General features: G+C 34.8%; 1 protein-coding gene across 7 annotated transcripts in view; it reads right to left on the reverse strand.

The window, feature by feature from the left end:
• The window catches only part of LOC117174095, a 298,870-nt gene that overhangs the window by 111,738 nt on the left and 166,208 nt on the right, over positions 1 to 20,924 (reverse strand). For all 7 annotated transcript variants that reach the window (XM_033362825.1, XM_033362821.1, XM_033362819.1 and 4 more), the window contains 2 exons: positions 9,621 to 9,748; positions 9,245 to 9,515 (listed from right to left, as the gene is read on the reverse strand). In XM_033362825.1, coding sequence (XP_033218716.1) covers positions 9,245 to 9,515; positions 9,621 to 9,748 — 399 coding nt within the window. The remainder of the gene's footprint in view (positions 1 to 9,244; positions 9,516 to 9,620; positions 9,749 to 20,924) is intronic.

Here is a 20,924-nt window from a genome sequence, read left to right on the forward strand (position 1 = left end):
AACTGAGACCACATTAATTTGGTTTATATAATCACAAGCAAAAGATGCGACGCTTGTAACATAGTAGAGACAAACAGACCTTTAAAAACTCGTGGCAATGAACATATCAAGTATGGGAAAATTGAATCTGTTATCAACAAACATCAAATAAAATATAAACATGTATTTAACTGAGATAGTAGCAAATTCTGGATTTTGAATCTGCTTATAATAAACTTTTAATTTTTGAGACGATTCACATAAAGATTAATCCAAATAAAATAAATAAAGAAGATATCCGTTCAGTGAATCACAGATACTTTTAGACCTATTAAATTATACATGTTTCATATATTTACGTTTGTAAGTATGTATATAAATATTGGAATTGAATTTGGGTGCCAAAAATGCGCCAAGGTTTATATGAAGCGAGGAGAACTTATGGTATCCCTGAAGACCCTGAACACATCGATAGAAGCGCTATACGACACCTTTGCGCTGGAGAGACCTATACATACCTGGGCGTACCATAGAGCCACATCCTGGAAGTGACATCTATAAATGGCACTCTCCGAAGTATCTGCATCGACCATGGTTGCTGTCCCGGTAGTACTCTATTTATTTGGAATGGTTCCATGGACGAAGAACGAGCTCAGATCCCTTGATGTCGGGACACAGAAGGTTATGCACATGGACAAAAGCATGCATCTTAAATCTTCTGTTCCGCGGTTCTACATCCCACGCCGCCAAGGTGGTCGTAGAATGTCAGGTGGTCAGGAAGCACGAAGAATTAGACAAATGATCGTTACTGTAGAAAGAAACGGAGGAAGCTACTAAAACGCTCTGACTTAAGTTCAGATCAGGGGTGAACAAAATATATGAAATCTTATCCATCTCGAGTACCGACTCCTGAGAGCCTAGATTAAGAAAGGACAGGAGAAAACTGCCACGAACAGCTTCTCAATAAGAGAATGCACGACATCTTCCACAAAAGTTCGGAGGATCACTCAATGTCGTGTGAGCTAACTTTTGCTTTCCTTAAATCATCCAGATGAAGTCGGGCACGGACACTTTCATTTCGGTAGATCAAGACGGTTTTATTTCCAACTTAACATACTGTCCAAAGGCACAATGTGGCACTAAGAGTACTTTATTGCCATCGCTTTTACTCTTACGGCATTAACCTTAATATCGCTCCGTTAAACGCTCCTAGGGAAATAGAGTCAATTATCGAGAATAAGAAGTGCCGCATATCCTGGAACTTTATTTTCTCGGCAATTGTTTCTGTTGCACATTAGAGGTCTAACATAGTTCTCCTTGAATTCGAGAAGTGAACCATGTTTGTTAGCGAATTTTCGGCACCAGCTGACAAAAACATCATAGCCAAGGAGAGTTAAAGGAAAGAGAGGTATATAGACCTTATAAGGGAGTTGCGACGGTTGTACACGAAATATTGTGTTAAGCTAATCTTCCTAATCATCATTTTTTAAACAAAAAGTGAATTGTGATCTCTGCCACTGTTTTTTACTAGACTTTTAACGATATTAATGGTTGTTTTAATAATAAAATGTCAGCCTGATAAAGTTAGCAAACCCAGCTAGCGCAACGTTGGACAATTAATCTCTTGTGTATAATTATTACTTTACCCTCAAATTACCGTCAGAAAAAAATGAAGTAGGCTACAACCCATGGAGGGGGATTTAACGCAGTGTAATATTAATAAGTATACCTGAATTGTGTTCGGGATGATTCAGATTGGAAAACTTTTCATCTTAAAAATGTGCTCCTCTCCCTCAACGCTAATAGAAGCATTAGGGATAAAGAACTATGTAAAGTGGGAGTTTCAAGTGAAGGCTCTTTCAGAGAAAGATGACGAAAAGAGATATGTTAGTGGGCGAGTGGCTAAAACGACAGTATTCGATGGAATTGCGGCATCAGAAGCGTCAAGACAGTTGACAATAATATGTTATACAGCTTCCAATCCAGATGTGATATCATTCGGTGTATGATAGAATTACGCGACGATCTTCCGAGATCAGACGCTTCAAAAACAAAAGTAAATGAAAGAGGGGAAGTAGCAAGATTCAAATCAAGAGAAGCAGTTATTTCTATGTAAGTAGTAGTTTCTATGTAAGCATAATTCGTTCCACAAAACTTTTGAGTGTTTCGTGTATCTAAGAAAATTTGAGAAAACAAAAGCTTCCTTCTGAGGAGTTGTTCAGAAAGGTACAAAGTTGTTTTCTGCAAAAATATATGAAATTCAATTCAATTTTAATTTACCTACAGAATACTTATGTTCATAATAATTTATAAAAATAGTTAACGAGATAATTGTAATCACAGGCCTAAATTACAGTGCTTATTATACAATACTCTGAAAGAATTATTTCATATTTTATTTACATTATATTATAATCCACTTTTAGTGATATAAAGTTCATATTATCGATTAATACTTGGTTTAATAGTAAACAAAGGATTTTCACCGTAATAATAATTAAAAGCTGTACACTGTCATTTGGTAAATTTTTAATTACACAAGCCTGAATGATTCTCATAATTTTCGAAATTCGTACGTTTCCTTTAAATTTTTTTCGAAATCATGCACAATATTGTTTGCTGATTCTACCATAAGATCACGAGAATCTCTGAGCAATTCAATATATTCTGCCGCTGTTTTAATTTTCTCTAGAAAATTCTCAGAATAAAGTACAATTTTGTGAAACGAGTTTCATCAATTTTTTTTCAGTTACTTGTCGTAAAAACTGCACACAGTAGTCTTCCCCTTACTTTTTTGAGGTAAATACGTGTACGTTAAATAAATATAACAATAATAATCTTTAATAAAACTGTTCTTAAACGGGAAATTTTGGTAATGGGAGATTTTGCGTGTAATCGAATTCACAGCAAAGTACGTTTTCTTCTGAAACAAGTTCTTTTTTTATAGTCTGATATTCTTAAATATTTCTTGTGAGTAGCAATTCCATCACATTGTACTTTAATAATAGTCAATGCAAACATCTGTAATCGGTAATTCAAATGAAAAGTTAATATGATGGTTGAAGAAATTGCTGTAGCTATTTTCGTGTAAATCTACTTCACTTCCTGTCGTAGCAGCATACAATTCTGAAAATTCCTCATGAATTTTGTGCAAACTTATTTCTGGATTGATTATGTAGTTAAGAGATGTCGACTCTCTACTATAGTTAGATTGTTGATGTAACATGGAAAGAAAGTGAACTTTGATCAATTTCTTAGCATCATCAGTCAATTTGGCGTATTAATTTCTAAGCCTTCCTCTCTTATCGTCTAAACTTTCTCCAGCTAAAATATTTTTCCGAAGGCATTCTAACCTTCCTTTCCCTATATTCAAAATTATACACGGAAACTGCTTGCGTATAACAATATTTTTTTCATCAGTTGAGACAATAATATATCCTAGAAGAACTTTGGGATTCGCTTTTCATTATAGAAATTTCAAAATTGGTTTGGACAATAATTTTATTCTTAAAAAGTATAATTTTTTTTACTGTAGTTAAAACTCGCAATTCTATTTTGTTTTCGCAAAAAACTGAAATTTTATGGTTACTTTTGAAATTAGGAAAGTTGCAGGACGAATTATGCAATAGCACAGAAAATAATTTTTTATATTGTTATAAATGAAGTTAAAGTTGTATTGCTAATTCTCATAATAAGCATACTATAAGAAAAACTCGCTTTTTGCAATCTGTTGAAAAAAAATAAAAACATAAGATCTTCTTATGGATAAAAAGATGCGGAATGTAATTATCTACAATAATATGTATATATTTTAAAATTCAAAATTTCCAATTTTAATTTTCAGTCGTCAGGGGCCAACTCTGCCTCGCTAGAAAAATCTGCGTTTTGTTCTTACTTAGGGACACTCAATTACTTCGTGACATTCTATAGGAAAATTTAACGTATAATCCGAATTGTAACAAGATAAATGCCTGTATTGCTGTTTTTGAGTTTTTTTGCATTATATAGAATGGATACCATGAGGATACTATAAAGGTACACTGCAGATTTTCTTTCTAGGTTTAAGAATGCATTTAATCTCTTTGGGTAAAATCGCCGATAAAGGTTATGAAATAAGTTTTAGGAAAGATGCATCTGCGATTTGAGACGAGAATAGTGTGAAAAGTTTTTTGCTTAGAAAGTCTAAAAACTATATTATATTCAGGAAAGTGTAGAAAACGCAAAGGTATTATATGAAGAACATAACTCATCCAAATTAGAGTTAATGCTCAAACGACTCGATAATCTGAATTTTAAAGATCTGAGTCGGCTTTTACAATAAAAGATCTTGATACAAATTTTGATTTTCTAAAGGTGGAGCGAAGTATATGATGACTTTCGCTGATAACTTTTCTTAAATGTGTACTGTGAATTTTATAAAATCGAAGGCCAGATTATTATAAGCTTTTAATTGACACCAAAATGTTGATGTTGAGTTTTTTATATTTGTGGTGAAATCTCAGATGAGTAGCTTATGGAAGTGTGTAAAAGGGTTTTTTTGTAAGAGAATGATTGAGGAATTGTGAGATTGAGAAGAAAAAGAAGATATTTTTAAGGACTGAGGCAGATTTGTGTAGAAGTTAAGGTTAGGTTGGTTTGAGATATGTGTCAGGGTCGAAGAACTGGGTTGATGGTGTTAGTATTAGCAGGGTGGGGTAGAGATAAAGAAAGGCGAGACAGGTACCAAAGCGCAACTAAAGATAGAGGCAGGGAAGGATAGAAGGCTGCAGCCTTTAAATTGGATTCATAGCTAGCGGAGCGAGAAACACCGAAAGGGGAGGTCAGCGAAATAAAGTCAAGGGGAAAGTAGAGGAAAACGGTTAAAAAGGAGAGATTGAGAGGAAAAAGTGTAGGATCGATTGACGCTTTTATTAAAAGGAAGAAAGGGGAAGCAACGAAGAGAAGGAAGATATCGGTAAGAGGACAGATGAAAACGCAGATGAAACTAAAGATACGATGAAAGAGAAAAGACTGAAAAGAATTCGTGAAATTATGATAGACGTAATAGGGATTCATGAAGAAAAGCAAAACAAGAGGGGAGAGGAAATAAGTAAAGAGATTAGGCGGGTGAGGGTGGGAGTACGGAGAAGGAAAGGCTGAGAAAAATATAAAGAGAGGGAAGAAAGAAAAAGAAGCATAGTGATAAAGAGTCTAAGATTAGAGGGACCTTTCCCTGAATGAAGGAGTTGAAGGAGTAGTAAAAAGGATGTCTGACTACGAAAAATGGGACCATAAAAGGAAAGTGATGGCAAAGAAGGCGATGTTATATGAAAACTCGGAGAGAATAGAGAATGATTTGACATGCGTCGAAAGGAAAGATGCAATATAAGTTAAGGAAGATAGCGTTAAAGGGGCAAAAGGGAAGAAGAACATGGGTTCAGTATGGGAGAATACAGATATGCAGAGTATTTGGGTTTAGCATGAAGAAAGGGAAGAAATTGTAAGAAATGAGGTCCCGGGCTACTAGGAAAGGAAGGGACAGGAGATAGGAAAATAAGAAATAGTAAGAAGAAAAAGGGGACAAAGGACAAAAGATAGGGGGTTTATAAGAAATTATCAGAAACAAGAGGTAGGAGATTATATTGATTCGGATCACTTTCACTTAACAGTGACATTGGAGGTAGGAAAAAGTAATAATAATACAAATGAAAAGGGAGCCAAGGTAAAAATTGCATCGAAGGAGGAAAGTATGGTCGGGAAAGAGATGAAGAAGAGGACAGAACACGGGGAGAAATAATCAAGGTGTTAGGAATAATGAAAGATGGAAAGGCACCTGGTATAGATGAGATTCCAAATGAAGTATGGAAATATGGAGAGAACTAAAGGAATGATCATGGATAATGTGTAATGGAGTATGGAGAGGAGAAGGGTGGCCAGATTTATGGAAAGAAAGAGTCGTGATACCAACAGTGAAGAAAGGCAAAGAAGAGACGGCTAAAGATTATAGGGGAATGACGCTGATGCCAACACTGTATAAAGTATATGTAACTGTTTTCTCGGGGAGATTAAAAAAAGCAGTTAAGGAAAAAATAGAGCTACCGAATCAGGAAAAGTTAAGGATAGGTATGGACGTGATGGGCATAGAAATTTGAGATGAAACTGAAGCAAGAAAAGGGAGTTAGCGAGAAAGTTTTTGATAGAGGTAGAAGAGAGGAGACGTAGGTCGATAGAATTAATGAGATGGAAAGAAGACATGAGGGAGTTCTTAAATGCTAGAAACATAGAAGACAGGGGTAGAGTAAACTATGAAGAATTGGAAAAAAGTAGGGAAAAAAATTAATACAAAGATGGAGGATGATTCAGGAATCAAAATACAATAAATTCTATAAGATGGTAAAAAAGGAATAAGTACCAAAGTATTTAGAAATGGAATGGGGAGAGAGAAGGTGGACTAGAATAGCAAGATTTATATTGGAAAACGAGGTAAGGGAGAGAATGTATTGGGAATAGGAAGAGAACACAAAGTGCAGAATATATGAATGGGAGGAGGAAACATGGGAGCATGTATAGGAAAGCTGTAGGAGACGAATGGAAGATAATGAAAGCTGGTAAGAGAATGTGGTAAAGATTGTAGGGGAGCATGGATTAGGGGGAAAAAATGGATGAAGGAGTTCGGAGATGCTAGAGGGCGAATAAAAAAGAATGAAAGAATGTATGTGCAAAAAATGACAAAAAGGAGGTACAAGAGAAGCGAAAAAAAAGGTCACGGAAGTCGCTTAGATTAGAAGCTCTCTCCGTGTCTCTCGCTTGCACTCTCGCTCTCGCTCTCGATCGCCCTCGCACTCACTCATTCACTAACACGTCCTCAATTGCGCTATCGAAGAAAATAGAAATAAGGATCTAGATTTAAGATTTTATGTACATAGTTGCAAATAACTGTAAAAAGTAAGGATAAGATTTTATAAAAATATATGGGTGAAAAGAATCTAAGGAATGGAAGTCCTGTAAACCTTTAGGGGACACATTATAAATAAAGAAGATAAAATGTCTACTATCTGATATTGGGAAAGGATATCTAACAAGGAAATTTTGCGATTATTTAGACAAGTGTGGCATCACCCGAAAGTCAAATTTTCTCTACACGTTTTAAAAGAATGGAGTGGCGAAACGTAGAAACCGCACATTAGCGGATATGAGAAGATGTTTATTTAACCTGAATACTTTTGAAACTAAGGGACATTTTTTGAATAATATAACCGGAAGAGGCAATTAGAATCATCAGTTCAGGTATAGGGATATTTAGGGAGTCTAAATTCGCAGGCGTGGGCGCTCGGAGATTTCCACCTGCGCGTATACTGCAGTTCTAAAGTGAGCGCTCGACGGGTAAGAGGTCGTACGTAGCAAAGCCGAGAAACAGCGTTGTATTTAGAAGCCTGGTAAAAAATGTCAGAATCAAGGAAATGGAAATCTGCGAAATGGAGTCTTCAGGTGCACGTAAATATATCTTAGTGAGCTTTATAAACGATCATATTTATTGTACCTAAGTAATTTATTATTGAATATTGTTTATAAAAATTCCGAAAAATCGCATCGGAAAATTCGAGAGAAATATATAAAAGTTGATGAATCCATCACAATCCAGTCATAAAATTGATCTCAGTTGTTAGCCTACACATGCATCTAATAAAATAATCAAGATTAAGCTGAAAAGATATACCAATGTTTGTTTTGTGATTGTTTAAATAAAAGTAAAAGAGTAACATTTTTACATCGGACAAAATTTTTTCAAATTCTTTGGCTAATTTCCGATAAAAAAAAATTGTTTGACGTTTTCATCTATCTAGCATAGTTTTAGAGTTATACATTTTTTTAAATGTGAAAATCAAAAAAATTGTGATTTTTAACGCTCTAACACTTAATGGAAAAATATAATTTTTTGCAATTTATAAGTTGTCATGTATTTCTTAAAAAGTCATTATCAAAATCCAAAAAAAGATATTTCGAGCAACCCCGAAAACTTAAGTATACCCAATTTCATGCGATTACAACTCTTTGAATTATGACCACGATTTCGAGATATCGCCTCAATGTGCGAAGCTGAAAAAATATAAACTACTAGAAACTTAACTCATCTCAATGAGCTTCGGCCGACAATGAAATAAGAATTTATGCAGAAAGGATCAAATAATTCAAAAGAAGAGAAAACTTTGGTGGAAATACAATTCACGCTAATACCGCGAAGACCAAAAATTTTAGTCAACGAAGTACAGAAGGAAGATGCGCGTCCTGATAGCAAAGATAACGTTTTTTTTAGAATTTGCAGAAGCTGAAAGTCATGAATGTGGAAAAGTAAGAATGTGCAATCCAAGGAGAATTCGTAGTAATGATAAAGAATTAAAGTTGGGTGTGTGCAGATTATCCTGAGCTTCAAAATTTCATTGGTTCCAGTCTTGTACTCAAATCGGTAAGAAATTTAATGGCTCTTGCTCTGCAGAACGACATTGACATTTATCATCTAGACATAATCACCGCTTTTCCGAACGGCGTAATCAAAGGAGAAGTATACATGGAGCTACCTGAGCTTTTTAAAGAGCTGTTACCTGAAATCGCAATGAAGGGAAAATTGCAATAAGGAAAGACTTAAACAAAAGGTCAGCGACAAGAATGCTCTCAAAACTCTAGAAAGGAAAGATAGTCTGTGAAATATGTCTATTAAAGGCGAAGACATTTTAATGAGCTCGAAACCTGGTGCAACACCGATGGAACAAAATACGAAGTTCATAGGTGCGGAAAAGAATTTAACTGAAAAGCACATAGTGGGAAATAATAGGAAGTCTCATATACCTAACCATTGCAACATGACGAGACATAGCATTTTGGTTCAATTTCCTCAGTTTCACAGAATTTATGAAGAACAGCCTCGGTGTGCACAAAGAGAATTCTACGTTATTTACGTGAAACCGCGAGCCTGGGTATCACGTACGAAAAGGACTTTAATTAAATGGAAGGACTTGTAAATGCTGTTCAGCATATCCGCAGGACAGAAAATCTTACACAGGATGTGTTTTGGTCCTTGCGAAAGGAGCAGTGACCTGGGAAGCAAAGAAACTACGCACTTTGGCGTTTTCAACCACCCAAGACGAGTGTATGTGGCTTAATGAAGCTGCAAAAGATGCATTGTATTTGAACAAATTTTTGAAAACAGTCGGATTTCGGGATACAATAAGTCATAAAATTTACAGCAACAGTATTATTTATTATAAAAATAATGAGTAATAAGTTTTACCTTGTAAATTTGATATTGACCCAGCTGGACTTTCGACATAGAGGGCGCTATTCCCGATGTTATTATTTCTTCGATGAATAACTCCAAGAAGGTGCCGCTGAAGTTCTGCAGCGAGACTCGCTTTTGTTGTTCTTGGCTCGTGAACAAGCTGCAGTGTGGCGTTTACAAAAACGCCACCTTGGCCTTGACTTACATCTCCTTGGTAAATATTAATTATTGAAGATACCACATACTCATCAGAGAAGGGTGTCATCGACATTGCAGATTCGATCTTCAAGTAAAAGAGAAAGTTAAAACCTTGACTTGAACAAAATTTAGGGATAATATTAAAGCTAATAATAAAAGAGCTTTGAAATTTGTGAACGAAATTACTTACGGCTTTATTAGCCTCATACGCAAGAACTTGGTAAGCTTCGGATTCTTTGTTCGTAAGTTCTCTGTTCCAGACGACTTTCGTATCGTAAATTTTGTCGACTCTGATCGACAATACGATGCTAATAATTTCTGGAACATACAGAATAACTTTTTTTAAATTTCTACAATAGTTATTCAGAGTAACGTTCTTGACTTAAGATCGTTACCAGTAGGTTACAGGAAGTGTGGAAATATTTTTCTTATACTCCAATATATAAATGAAAAGAAAATATTTAGACATTTTTCTAGAAACTGGCTACAAAGCGCTTCTTACGACTTGAGCAAATGAACTTCATTGTAATATTCTTTTATTTAACTGAACTAGAAACTAGAAAATGAACTCAATACATTCAGAGAAAATTTAGTGTTTCGATGTTTCGAATTATTATTATATGGACCAACTACGGCCTATGAAAGTTCAAACGTGCTTATATGGCTACAGCCTTTTTAAATATATATGGATTTGAGTGATTGTTAAATTTTATACTTGAATGTTTTCTATTGCAACGAAAAACTTTTTAACTAGGAGTAATGTTATATTAGATATTTCAAAAACTTTTCTTATATGAATAATGTAAGCGGTTCCTCAAAACTGAAGTCAGTCTGTGGGTTGGAAATGATTCAAAATATATAAAATTAAATGGGAGAGGTAAAATAATTTCTAAAAGGAAAATCAAAGTCATTTCAAAATTAAAGTGAAAGGTTTCTTGTCAATTCTATTTACATAGAAGATCGCGTCTTATTCTAGACAGTAGTTATTGAGACTTTAGATTTTAAGAGGTATCTAGGGGGAGGCTAGCAGGGTTACCTTTGGGTTAAGTAAATGCTACTTGGGTTGGCGTGTGTGGTGGGCGGTTCAGTTTTGGGGTCGGTGATAGAGACGATGCGACAGTCGGGAGAAATTCAGGGAACTAAAGTGGGGGGGGGGGTCACCGGCTTGGATCTCCTTGGCTCAGCAAGGGCTGGAGCGAAGAGAACTGGGAGATTTGGCTTCAGCTGAAGCCTGGGGAGATCTAATTTCCTGATCTCGCGGAAACCACTTTTATGTTCTTTGCTGCAGCGGTGCGGCGGCACAACATTTGTGCCGAGTTCTAAGTATTCTAAAAGCTAAGGTTAGGATGTCTAGTCAATGAAAAAAAGAAGAGTTTTTGATGTTGGCTGAGTGTAATTTATAATTTAAAATATAATTGTAAATTATATAAAATATACTCGGCCGTCCTATACCAAAGGGATTTATATTGATTAATCTGGGGCTGCTTTAGCATCCGCCCTCGGCGGAGACCATGTTTCGGAACGCCTTGGATAATCTGGGCCCTTTGTCGTGGCCACCGTCGACGACGTTTCTGGGCTGGAGGAAATTGCAAGAAGATGAATAAAAAATCTGTTTTTGGCCCCTTGACGGTTTAGAGAATCTAGAAGGACTTGGGTGCCTAACAAGGCAGTGGGCTTTAAGCTGATTTGATGGTGACTCTTGGGTCGATCTGAGTAGCAGGGGTACCCATTGGAGATCGCAAGTCGTTTTGTCTACCTGACACTTGGGGCGATGTGGGTACAAGGGTTATCCATCAGGGATCGCAAATCGATAATATGATAAGTATGGTGACGCTTGTGGCTATTTAGGTGGCAAGGGTAATTTTTTCGTTCAAAATATTAAAAGGCCTCAATTTTCGTCCGATTTTTAATTGTTTTTTTAATCAAAGTGCAATAAATTCTGAACAGCTACGCGGGAACAATTTTTGTTTTCTCTATTGGTTTAGTAATAATTTTTTTACTCACAGTATAGAAAAACTAAAATTGTTTACATAAACCATTTTTACACTTCAACAACTGCTTAGGTAAACTTTATACGGTCTTAAAGAATGTTGGAGGATTTAGTTAATACAAACAATTTGTTTATTATTCTATTTAATTGTTATATACCAATTTTTTGAAAAATTGGCAAATAGTCTTATACTCGCGAGATCGCCGCATGAGCGAAGCGAGTGCGGCAAACTTCACACTCGTGCGGGATTGACCACACGTTTCTATGGGTTGTTACCGCACTCTCGAATTTCGCATGCGTCACTGTCGTCGGGCGGCCATTTCACATTTTCCGCCTGCATTAGAGGCACGGAAGTCGTGTTTATCGTGCAGGTTGGACAAAAACTTTCTTTTTGCTAAAAGTGCTTCGTATTAATATAGGAATGACATTTAATTACAAAAATTATTTAAAAGTTAATATGCGTCATTATTATAGGTAATTCTTTTGAAAAAAATTTAATTTGACGGTTTTTCTAATTATAATTTTTTTAATCCTTAAAACGACTGCAAGTATTTGTTTTTTTAAATATTTGGATAAATGAAAAAATTTAAATTTTATGAACAAATTAGATAAAAAAATTCAACATTTTGGCCCCTTCGCGTGAAGAAAGTTTTTTTCTTTGAAAATCTTTCAAAATATTAAACGAATAAGTGTTACTAGCACGGTAAATCTCTCAATTTCGCGGGGAAAATTTACCCAAGCTATTCTATATTATAGATCGTTAGTAGGACATGCAAATAGCACAAAAACAAGTTTTCGTGATCGACCCAAAAATAGAGGGCACTAAATTTGCCAAGAATCAGCTTTTTTCAAATCGAAAAAAAATATTTTTGCGGTCGAAAGGGCTAAAAAATTTTAAACCTTCAAAAACAATAACGTTTTTTTCTTGCGACGAACCGTATTTAAAATACGGCGCTTTGACTGTCTAAAATCAGGTTATACTCTTGAGAATTATAGTAAATTTGTCTTGCTTTTTTGTGAAAAAACCCGCAGGTATTTCATTTCATAAATCGTAACCGGGGAATTTGAATAACCTGTAACTAAAAAGTGGGACGCCCCTTATGCGTTTTCATAAAACAAAAAATGTTTGTGGATTTGATTTTCCGTGAGAACGGTATGTTACAGAAAAAAATGTTTAAACAGAAAATGTATAAGATATTATTATCTGCAGATTTTCTCATGCAGTCACTGCGCTTTAACCAAAAGTGCACGAAATATAGGGTGCAATGTTGCAAAAATCTGTTTTGCTCTCTTCCAACAGGGAAAACCAAATTTGTTACCAACGCCGTAATCTAAAAATTTTAGAGTAGAAAAACACCTCTTTAATTGAATTGAATCTACGAAATAGATCATTTCTTGAAATAATTTATTATTAATGTGCTATTGCAAGTTGAAGCACCACCGAAAAATAAATATAAATCGAGAGAATAACCCGAAAAATTTTGATTAAAATTAATACATTCAAATAGGTTGTTGGAAAATCCCGTGTATGACATACGTTTATTACAAAATAATTTTATTAATTTTAGTTCCTACGAATTATCATTTCCCCGTATGATGATATATACCATATGTATTTTTAAATATCATGTTCAATCATTCTGCCAGTTGTCCTGACGCACTCACTACGTTGATGCAAAAAAACCCTAATTACAAGTAAGTGTGTCGATTACTCAATTTTTCCCCTGTTGAAAAAGAGGAAAAACTGATTCTTAAATACTTTGGCGCATTTGTGTTGCAGTATTTGTGATAGTAGCGCAGCGATTGCACAATACAATTTGTAGATAATACTTTCATCTACAATTTTTGTCAAAACTTTTTCTCAGTAACATGCCGTTCTCAAGGAAAATAAAATGCAAAAACATTTTGAGTTTTATCAAAACTCGTAGGGGGGTCCAAGTTAAAATTTACTGTACTTTTAATAATATAAGCTGGCATTAGAAATGCAAGGCGTCGCATCTCAAGAAAGGTGTATCGCAAGAAATTTTTCGATTCTTTTAACCGCAAAAATATTTTTTTCGGGTTAAAAAGAGCAACAAATTAATTTCGGAAAGTTTAGCGTCCTCTATTTTGTGCATTTTTGGGTAGCTTTTGAATGGGCTTTGAAGTTTTCTGAATTGCGTATCTGTCACTGGAATTACAGATAGCAGCCAATAGGTTAGAGTGAGTTTTGAATGAGAAATCAACTTTTTTAATCGGTCACGTAATTTTTTTCTCGACCCAGTCAGTAGCGATTATGAATCAGCATTAACTGGTAGAGGAACGATAGTTCAGATAGAAAATGATTAATTTAAATAAAACAAATTTAATTCAAATATTTTAGTTATTGTTGAACATTTTCTTTCACACATTTGCATAACACCACTTTAGAATGTCAAAAATTTATTTATGTATTTTGCACATTAAAAGCTTAATGTTTTTCTTATAATGTACGTTTATAAAGACTCGTTATCGCTGAAACTGAAAAATAATATGTTACAATCTGTAGGTTATATAGCACGTGGACTCCCTGCAGCCATTAGCATGTGCACTGAATAAGTTGAATGTCACTGGAGCTTAATTTGGTGTAAATTTTATCATTGCTGTACAGGATAATCTATTGAAACCATTGTAAAAAGAGAATTACAACTAAATAATCATTGAATTTATAAGTAAATTGTTGCATCAATTATAATATATTACAACATTATTTTATTTTAATTTCTTTAATTTTTGATTAATCAGTATTGTCCTGTTCAAACTTATCACTTCATACTTCTCATTCGAAACAATTAATTTTTTAAAATTTCAATCTGCATATTCCACTCAAATGAACTCAACCTGAGGTAACCTGCATTTGGCAGATTAACGCTTATGGAAAATTGCTATGTTCATATTGAATCCCAACCTATTCATATGCACATTAATGAATCGTAGAATACTCATAGGAATTATTTCAGGTTTGTCAGCCTCATTCAACTCTATTCACTCAACATTTTGACGAATGTGGAATGGCAGATTTAAAGTACCGCGCATAGGTGACCGATTTAAAATGTTGCCAACCGATTACATTTTCATTCTTCTTCATTTCTTGAAAAATATTTATATATAAGGTTTTTTTCACTTTTTTATTTTCTTTAATCGCTAAAATTGCTGCAGATATACCTGAAAATAATGTATCTTTCATAGTATTAGGTAAACTATAACTATCTAAATGTTTATACACAAAGAAAACGGGATTGGTAATGGATCCAGAAAAACAAGTACTTTTATCGAATTCTTTCCGAAAGAATATGCTGTTATCCAGCATATTTGGTCATCTTTCTTTTGCCTGTACGTACCTTAACTTCAAGAACCATCGCAACCATATCTTACAATTAACTACAAGTCGTGAGGTTTCCTTGTATCGGTAAATGGAAGAGAAATATCACGATCTTCAAAAATCCGAGATATCGTATGATCCAATAATGCTTTCAATCCGATTGGGAAACCCTTTTCCGTTACTTTAGTCGAATGTGGATACTCTCTTTTAGATAAATCAGCTTTCTCTATTAACGCCAAAGCTTCTTCCGATGTATAAGGAATGGGACAATCATTAATATTTTCATTTTCATCGGAAGGTAAAACTGAATTTATGAATTCTGATACTTTCTTCCTAGCACAAAGATTTAGTCAGCGTACAAAGCCCTCTTTTAATTAAATGTCAGTATATTTTCCCTGGATATTCATTGAGTTCCTTCGTTTTGTCGAAGTAGAAAATTCTACAAAGTCACGTAAAATTGGACTTTTGCATTTGTTAATACGTTCAGGTTCAAATTACACAATAAATTCAAATGGAAGGATGAAATCATGATGAAATTTGCTTGTAATCCTTCACATTCATTAGCGTTTAAATTTAATTCTCTTCTTCAATACTGCGCCAAATCTTCCACACCTCCATCGGAATTAAGGTACTAATCCTAATTACAAGGTCAAAAAAACCTGTATTTTCAAGAATTTTTGTCTCAGCTCTTTGATTAGATAAAGATATGAAACTTTTTTTATTATATATTTATTATATTTTTATTATATTATTATATGATTTATTATATTATTATATATTTATTATATATATTTTTTATTATATTTATGCATGTTTTTACATCAAAAACTTTTTTTTTTTAATTTTAAATGAAGTCCAGGAAGCGCCAAAGTGAAGCCTAAAAAAAAAGTTGTTGCATGGCCGACAGTTAATCTCAGGAACGACAAGTCTAAAACAAAAAAACCAAACCATTTCTTAAAAACAAAGGTTCCTTACGTAGGAATTTATCACATTTATAAGAAAATTGAATAAAAATGGCCGACATTCGAAAAAAAACTCTATAAATCAACGTTTTTTTGGACAGTTTTCCATATAAAATAAATCTAAACCATTTTTTTTTGTCAAATTGTGGTAAATTCCTATAGAATACACCTAAATAAACAAAACGCGACAAGGTTCATCAAAATCGGTTCAGTATCCAAAGATTAACTGTCGGCCATTTGAAAAAATTCATTTCGAAAAAAAAGCGTTTAAAGTTTTTCGTCATTATATACATAAGTATTTGAACAAAAATTAAGTCTTATCACTCACAATCGATTAATCAGCTATCCCTGGACTTTATAACAAAATATTACAGTTTTCGTAAGTTCCTCCTTCTGTTGTTGGACCTCTTTTTTCGCCAAACGACCCTCTTTCGATGCCGGGTTATTGGCTTTTTCTGCCATAGCAATTCTTTCGTCATCTTTTCTTTGCACATATTCATATGCAGTACGGCCGACGGTGCATCCCATAACTTCCATCATCTTCACACAGAGACAAGCGGCCTTCGTTGAAGGTAGCCAATGTTATTTGGACTGCTAGTTTCATTACTTCTTTACCAACAAACGTATGTTTCGGCACGATTGCCCAAAGTGTTTTATTGAAACACTTATTGTTGTTTTGAGTATTTTTTCCTGAACAGCGTTTTAAGAACTCCTCATTGGTCAATTTTTCGAAAACTGGCTTGATGTATTCTCGAACTTCTTCGCTGAGAGCCGGTTTATGTTTGAACGGTTCATTTCTCACAAAAGATAACATGTGACTAGCAGTTGCGTCAGCTCAGAGTGTGCGCACTACACATTATTTTCGGCTATTTAACACAGTCACAACTGGAATCTCTTTACAATATTTTAGGAGCGGGTTTTTAAAGATATAAGGAAGGGAAAAATACAATTAAAAAAATCGATTTTTTTTTAAATTCTAATTAGGATTAGTACCTTAAAAATCAAGACATCAGCTGTATTCCTGAAAGAGAATATTAAAATAACTGAAAGTTATTAAAATAATATATAACTCTGGATACTATGGATACGAACTTCTCTTTCGAAATTTGTCAATTAAAGCTGTTTGAAAGGGTCGCACAAAAATGGCGAAATCTATGAGGCAATCGAAACTTACCAGCGGTAAGTGATGAATCGGGTTTGAGGTTTTAAAAATGAACTTTGAACATTTTCCCGCCGCCGAAAGTGGTTCCACGGTTGTGGGATATGCGCTTGCTATCTCCTTTCTCAAAAGACATCGAGTAACAGCTAAAAAATGAGAGTAAAGTGGTTAACCAAACTATATGAATGGAGACCAAAGCAACTGAAAGCTGCTTGGCGCTGATCGCTCAGCGTTATTTGATCGTACTACCAATCATGCGTACTGTCGGTAAATTTGCATTCCTCTTGGCAGAAATTTTAAATTATAATAAAAATGCGATCAAAAATGCGAAAAATTCGTCAATGACGGGGTAAAAACCAGGCTTTGTCTAGTATATCTTGGCAGACTGCTCTCATCAGATCACTTGATTGCATGATAAAAATGCGACTGTGACGGATGATACACACCGGGATAGCGCCGTGCAAAATAATCAAATAAAAATGCAGCTTCAACCAAAAAAAGGCCTTCGACATGTTGGGCAGTAATCACGTTAAGCATGTGTAGACATTTCAAGTAATATCAATTGGGATACCACAATAAAATCACTCGACTTAATCTGTGGCTATGATGTATAACTGGGCTCACCCAAGTAAAAGTTTAATAATAGTGGTGGCTCAGTGGGTTAGACACTCGGACTACACCTCAGAGGTCCGGGGTTTGATCCCTGAGCCGGTACCTCAGGGAATTTTGCTATGTATCTTTAACAAGTCTTTGGTAGTTCGGAACCCACATTAAGCTGTAGGTCCTCCATCATGTACTTGACTACAACCCAGTTCGTTAATGATGGGGTACAAACCAGGCTTTGTCCAATATGCCCGGGCAGACTGTTCTCATCAGATCACTTGATTACATGATAAAAATGCGTTCGCGACTGATGATATATACCGGGACCGCCCCGTGCAAATTAATCAAATAAAAATCCAACTCTAACCGAAAAATGCCTATGACATGTTGGGCAGTAACCACCTTAAGCCTGTGACAACATTTATAATAATGCTCCAGGTTTTTTTATGCTCCAGGGTACTACGTATATGTTGTCTAAAAAACCAGACGCTCAAAATCCATCTGAATTTCCACCGATAGCCTGTCTTCCAACAATTTATAAATTTCTTATAGCTATCTTTACAGATAAGATATATTCTCCTTGCGATGAGAACGACATCCTCACAGAAGAACAAAAAGGATTTTGTAAAAACTCACAAGGCTGTAAAGATCTAGTCACCATAGACGCTGTTGCCATGACTCAAGCTCATAAGCATCAAAGGTACTTACACATGGCATACATTGACTATAATCAAGCGTTTCCTTCTGTGCCACATGACTATTTTCTTATAGTCTTAAAACTTTTAAAAAGTTGTCCACGCATTATTAACTTTATAAGTCATGCAATAAGGTTTTAGGGTACAAGAATCACATGGTCTATCACTGACCTTGAAAAGTTAAACAGAATCGTCCGCGTAGGAATAACGAAGCACCGAATGCACTAAAAAAATTTCGGAGATTAAAAGGGTAGTTCTACCACGACATATGGGGCGTAGGGGCGCTGTAGATGTCAAAAACCTGTGTGAGTCACAAGTGACACAGTTGAAGGATTATTTTAACAGCAACCGAAATGTTGCGCTTTACAGTAACCTCTGTAAAGCGGGTCTTGACTACACACCCTTGAATTTGTCCTCAAATGGATCCTTGAATATCAGGGCAAAAACTATAAAAGAATTAGAAATACAATGAGATAGAAAGGTATCCACGGCGAGCACCCCAAAACGTTAAATCAAGTTGAAGTGGATAGTGAGGCTTCCAATATTTGGCTAAGTAGGGTATTCTGTAACCAGAGAAGGAAGGATTTGTCATTGTGATAGAGGACAAGATTTTCAGCACGAGAAATTATTGCAAACACGTTTTACATCAGGACGTGCTTGACCGGTGCCGATTATGTGGAGATACCAACAAATCCATCGAGCATATTATTGATGGCTATGGCGTAATGACTCAGATAGAATATACGCACAGACATAATGATGTAGCGGACATTATACATCTAAAACTTTCCCTAAACCTAGGACCGTTTTAGAAAGCGAATATTACATCTTTTATTGGGATGTTACTATCCAAATGGATCATTACATCCCGGCCAATCGACCTAACATCGTGATGCGAGAAAAAAAAAGGTGAAAGAGTCTACATCATCGACATTGCTTGTCCCCTTAACTGAAATCAATAGGGTCAGTCAGTAGGGTATTGGCAGCAGCTCAGAAGGCGCTTTTATTCCAACGCTATCGGCCGCTCGTAATTGTATACGTAATTGTGACAAAAAGCTTAAACGATAAAGCGCCCGCCCAATGAGAATCGCGCTCCGTGAAAAAGGTCTGCGAATCAGAGAGCGAGTAGGGGCTTGCTCATATATACACCCATCGCGATGAAGCGAGTCACTCTCTGATTCGCGGACCTTTTTCACCGAGCGCGACACGCATTGGGCGGGCGCTTTGTCGTTTTGGCTTTTTGTCACGGATCCTAAATTCAATATCTGCTGTGTAGGATAATTAATTTAATTAATTAAATAATAATAATACTAATAATAATTAAATTCGATATCTACTCTGTAGGATAATTAATTACTTGAATTATTCAATTTCATTAATTAAATTATTAATTATTAATTCTAAAATGATTCTGAAAACCCGTGAAGTGGCAGATGGTAACTCTAAGAATGCATCCAGAGGTGACTGTTCTCATCTCCAACGCTCGTGGCCGCCCTTAATTGTATACCTACAACATCATTGCAAGAGGTTCCAAGCAACGTATTAAATTAGTTGAATTAACTTATAACATAACAGTAAGCGCCGGTAATGCAGTTATTTTCTTATTTGTTGCATATTTTGGCTGAAAAAGTGTCTTACTAAATTTGACGTGTGCTGGGTACAATTATTTCTATTATATATCTCGATATTGAAACGACGAAGGTTTTTAAATTTTTGCACAAATCTGCAGATATTGTTATTTTCAATAAAAAATGTATGCGATTAATATTAGTGTTCTATAAAGCGAGAATAGGATGTACAATACTTTTCTATTTTTTTCCTATTCCGAAGGGAAGTTAGACATGTTAAGAAAGAATTTCAAAATTAAGAGCATAAATCGCATTTTTATTCTAATTTAAAATTCCCGACAAGAGGAGTGCAAATTTACCAATAGTACACATGCTTGGTAGTGCGATCAAATAACGCTGAGGAATCAGCGCTAAACAACTTTCAATTGCTTTGGTCTCCATTCATGAAGTTTGGTTAACCACTTTACTCTCATTTTTTAGCTGTTACTCGATTTGCTTCGAAAAAGCAGATAGCAAGCCTTAAAGAGGATTTTTTCCATTAAATTTGTTAGTAAAACATTTATAAAATTAACCATTTTTGTATTTTAATTATTTATAAACATTCAGATTGTACATTTTAACCAATTTCATCAAAAATATAATTTTTGCAGGAATGCTTTTACCCATTGTGAAGATCAAAAAAATTTTAATTTGATAAAACCTTCAGTTTAAATATTTTTTCACTAGAATTGTTTATAAAAATGCTTATTGTTAACTTTTCAAATATTGTTGTGACTTGCAGTCATTCATCCAAAAGTTTAAAATATTTCCAGTGCAGCAACCATTTTTGTTTACGCAAGAGGCAAAGAACTATTAAAGATTTATTATTTTACGGAATACCTGAAGTCGTGTGAGCGATTGAAGGAAATTATAATTTGAAAAAGATATAAAATTTAAATATTTTCACGCAAGAAGTGTTTATAACAATGGTTATTCTTATCTTTTTAATTATTTTTGTGATTTCATCTTATTCCTAAATTAATACGAAGCACTTTTAGCTTGAAGGCAGTTTTTTACCGATAACAAGATTATTTGCCAAAAGAGTCATTCACTAAATAGGTCGTACGTTAGGGGAGGCCTTTAAAGCATGATTCTCTATATTAAGTGTAATATTAAAATAATCACGCAGGATTGGGGG

Source organism: Belonocnema kinseyi, chromosome 6 (genome assembly GCF_010883055.1).
Source record: "Belonocnema kinseyi isolate 2016_QV_RU_SX_M_011 chromosome 6, B_treatae_v1, whole genome shotgun sequence".
Lineage (NCBI taxonomy): Eukaryota > Metazoa > Arthropoda > Insecta > Hymenoptera > Cynipidae > Belonocnema > Belonocnema kinseyi.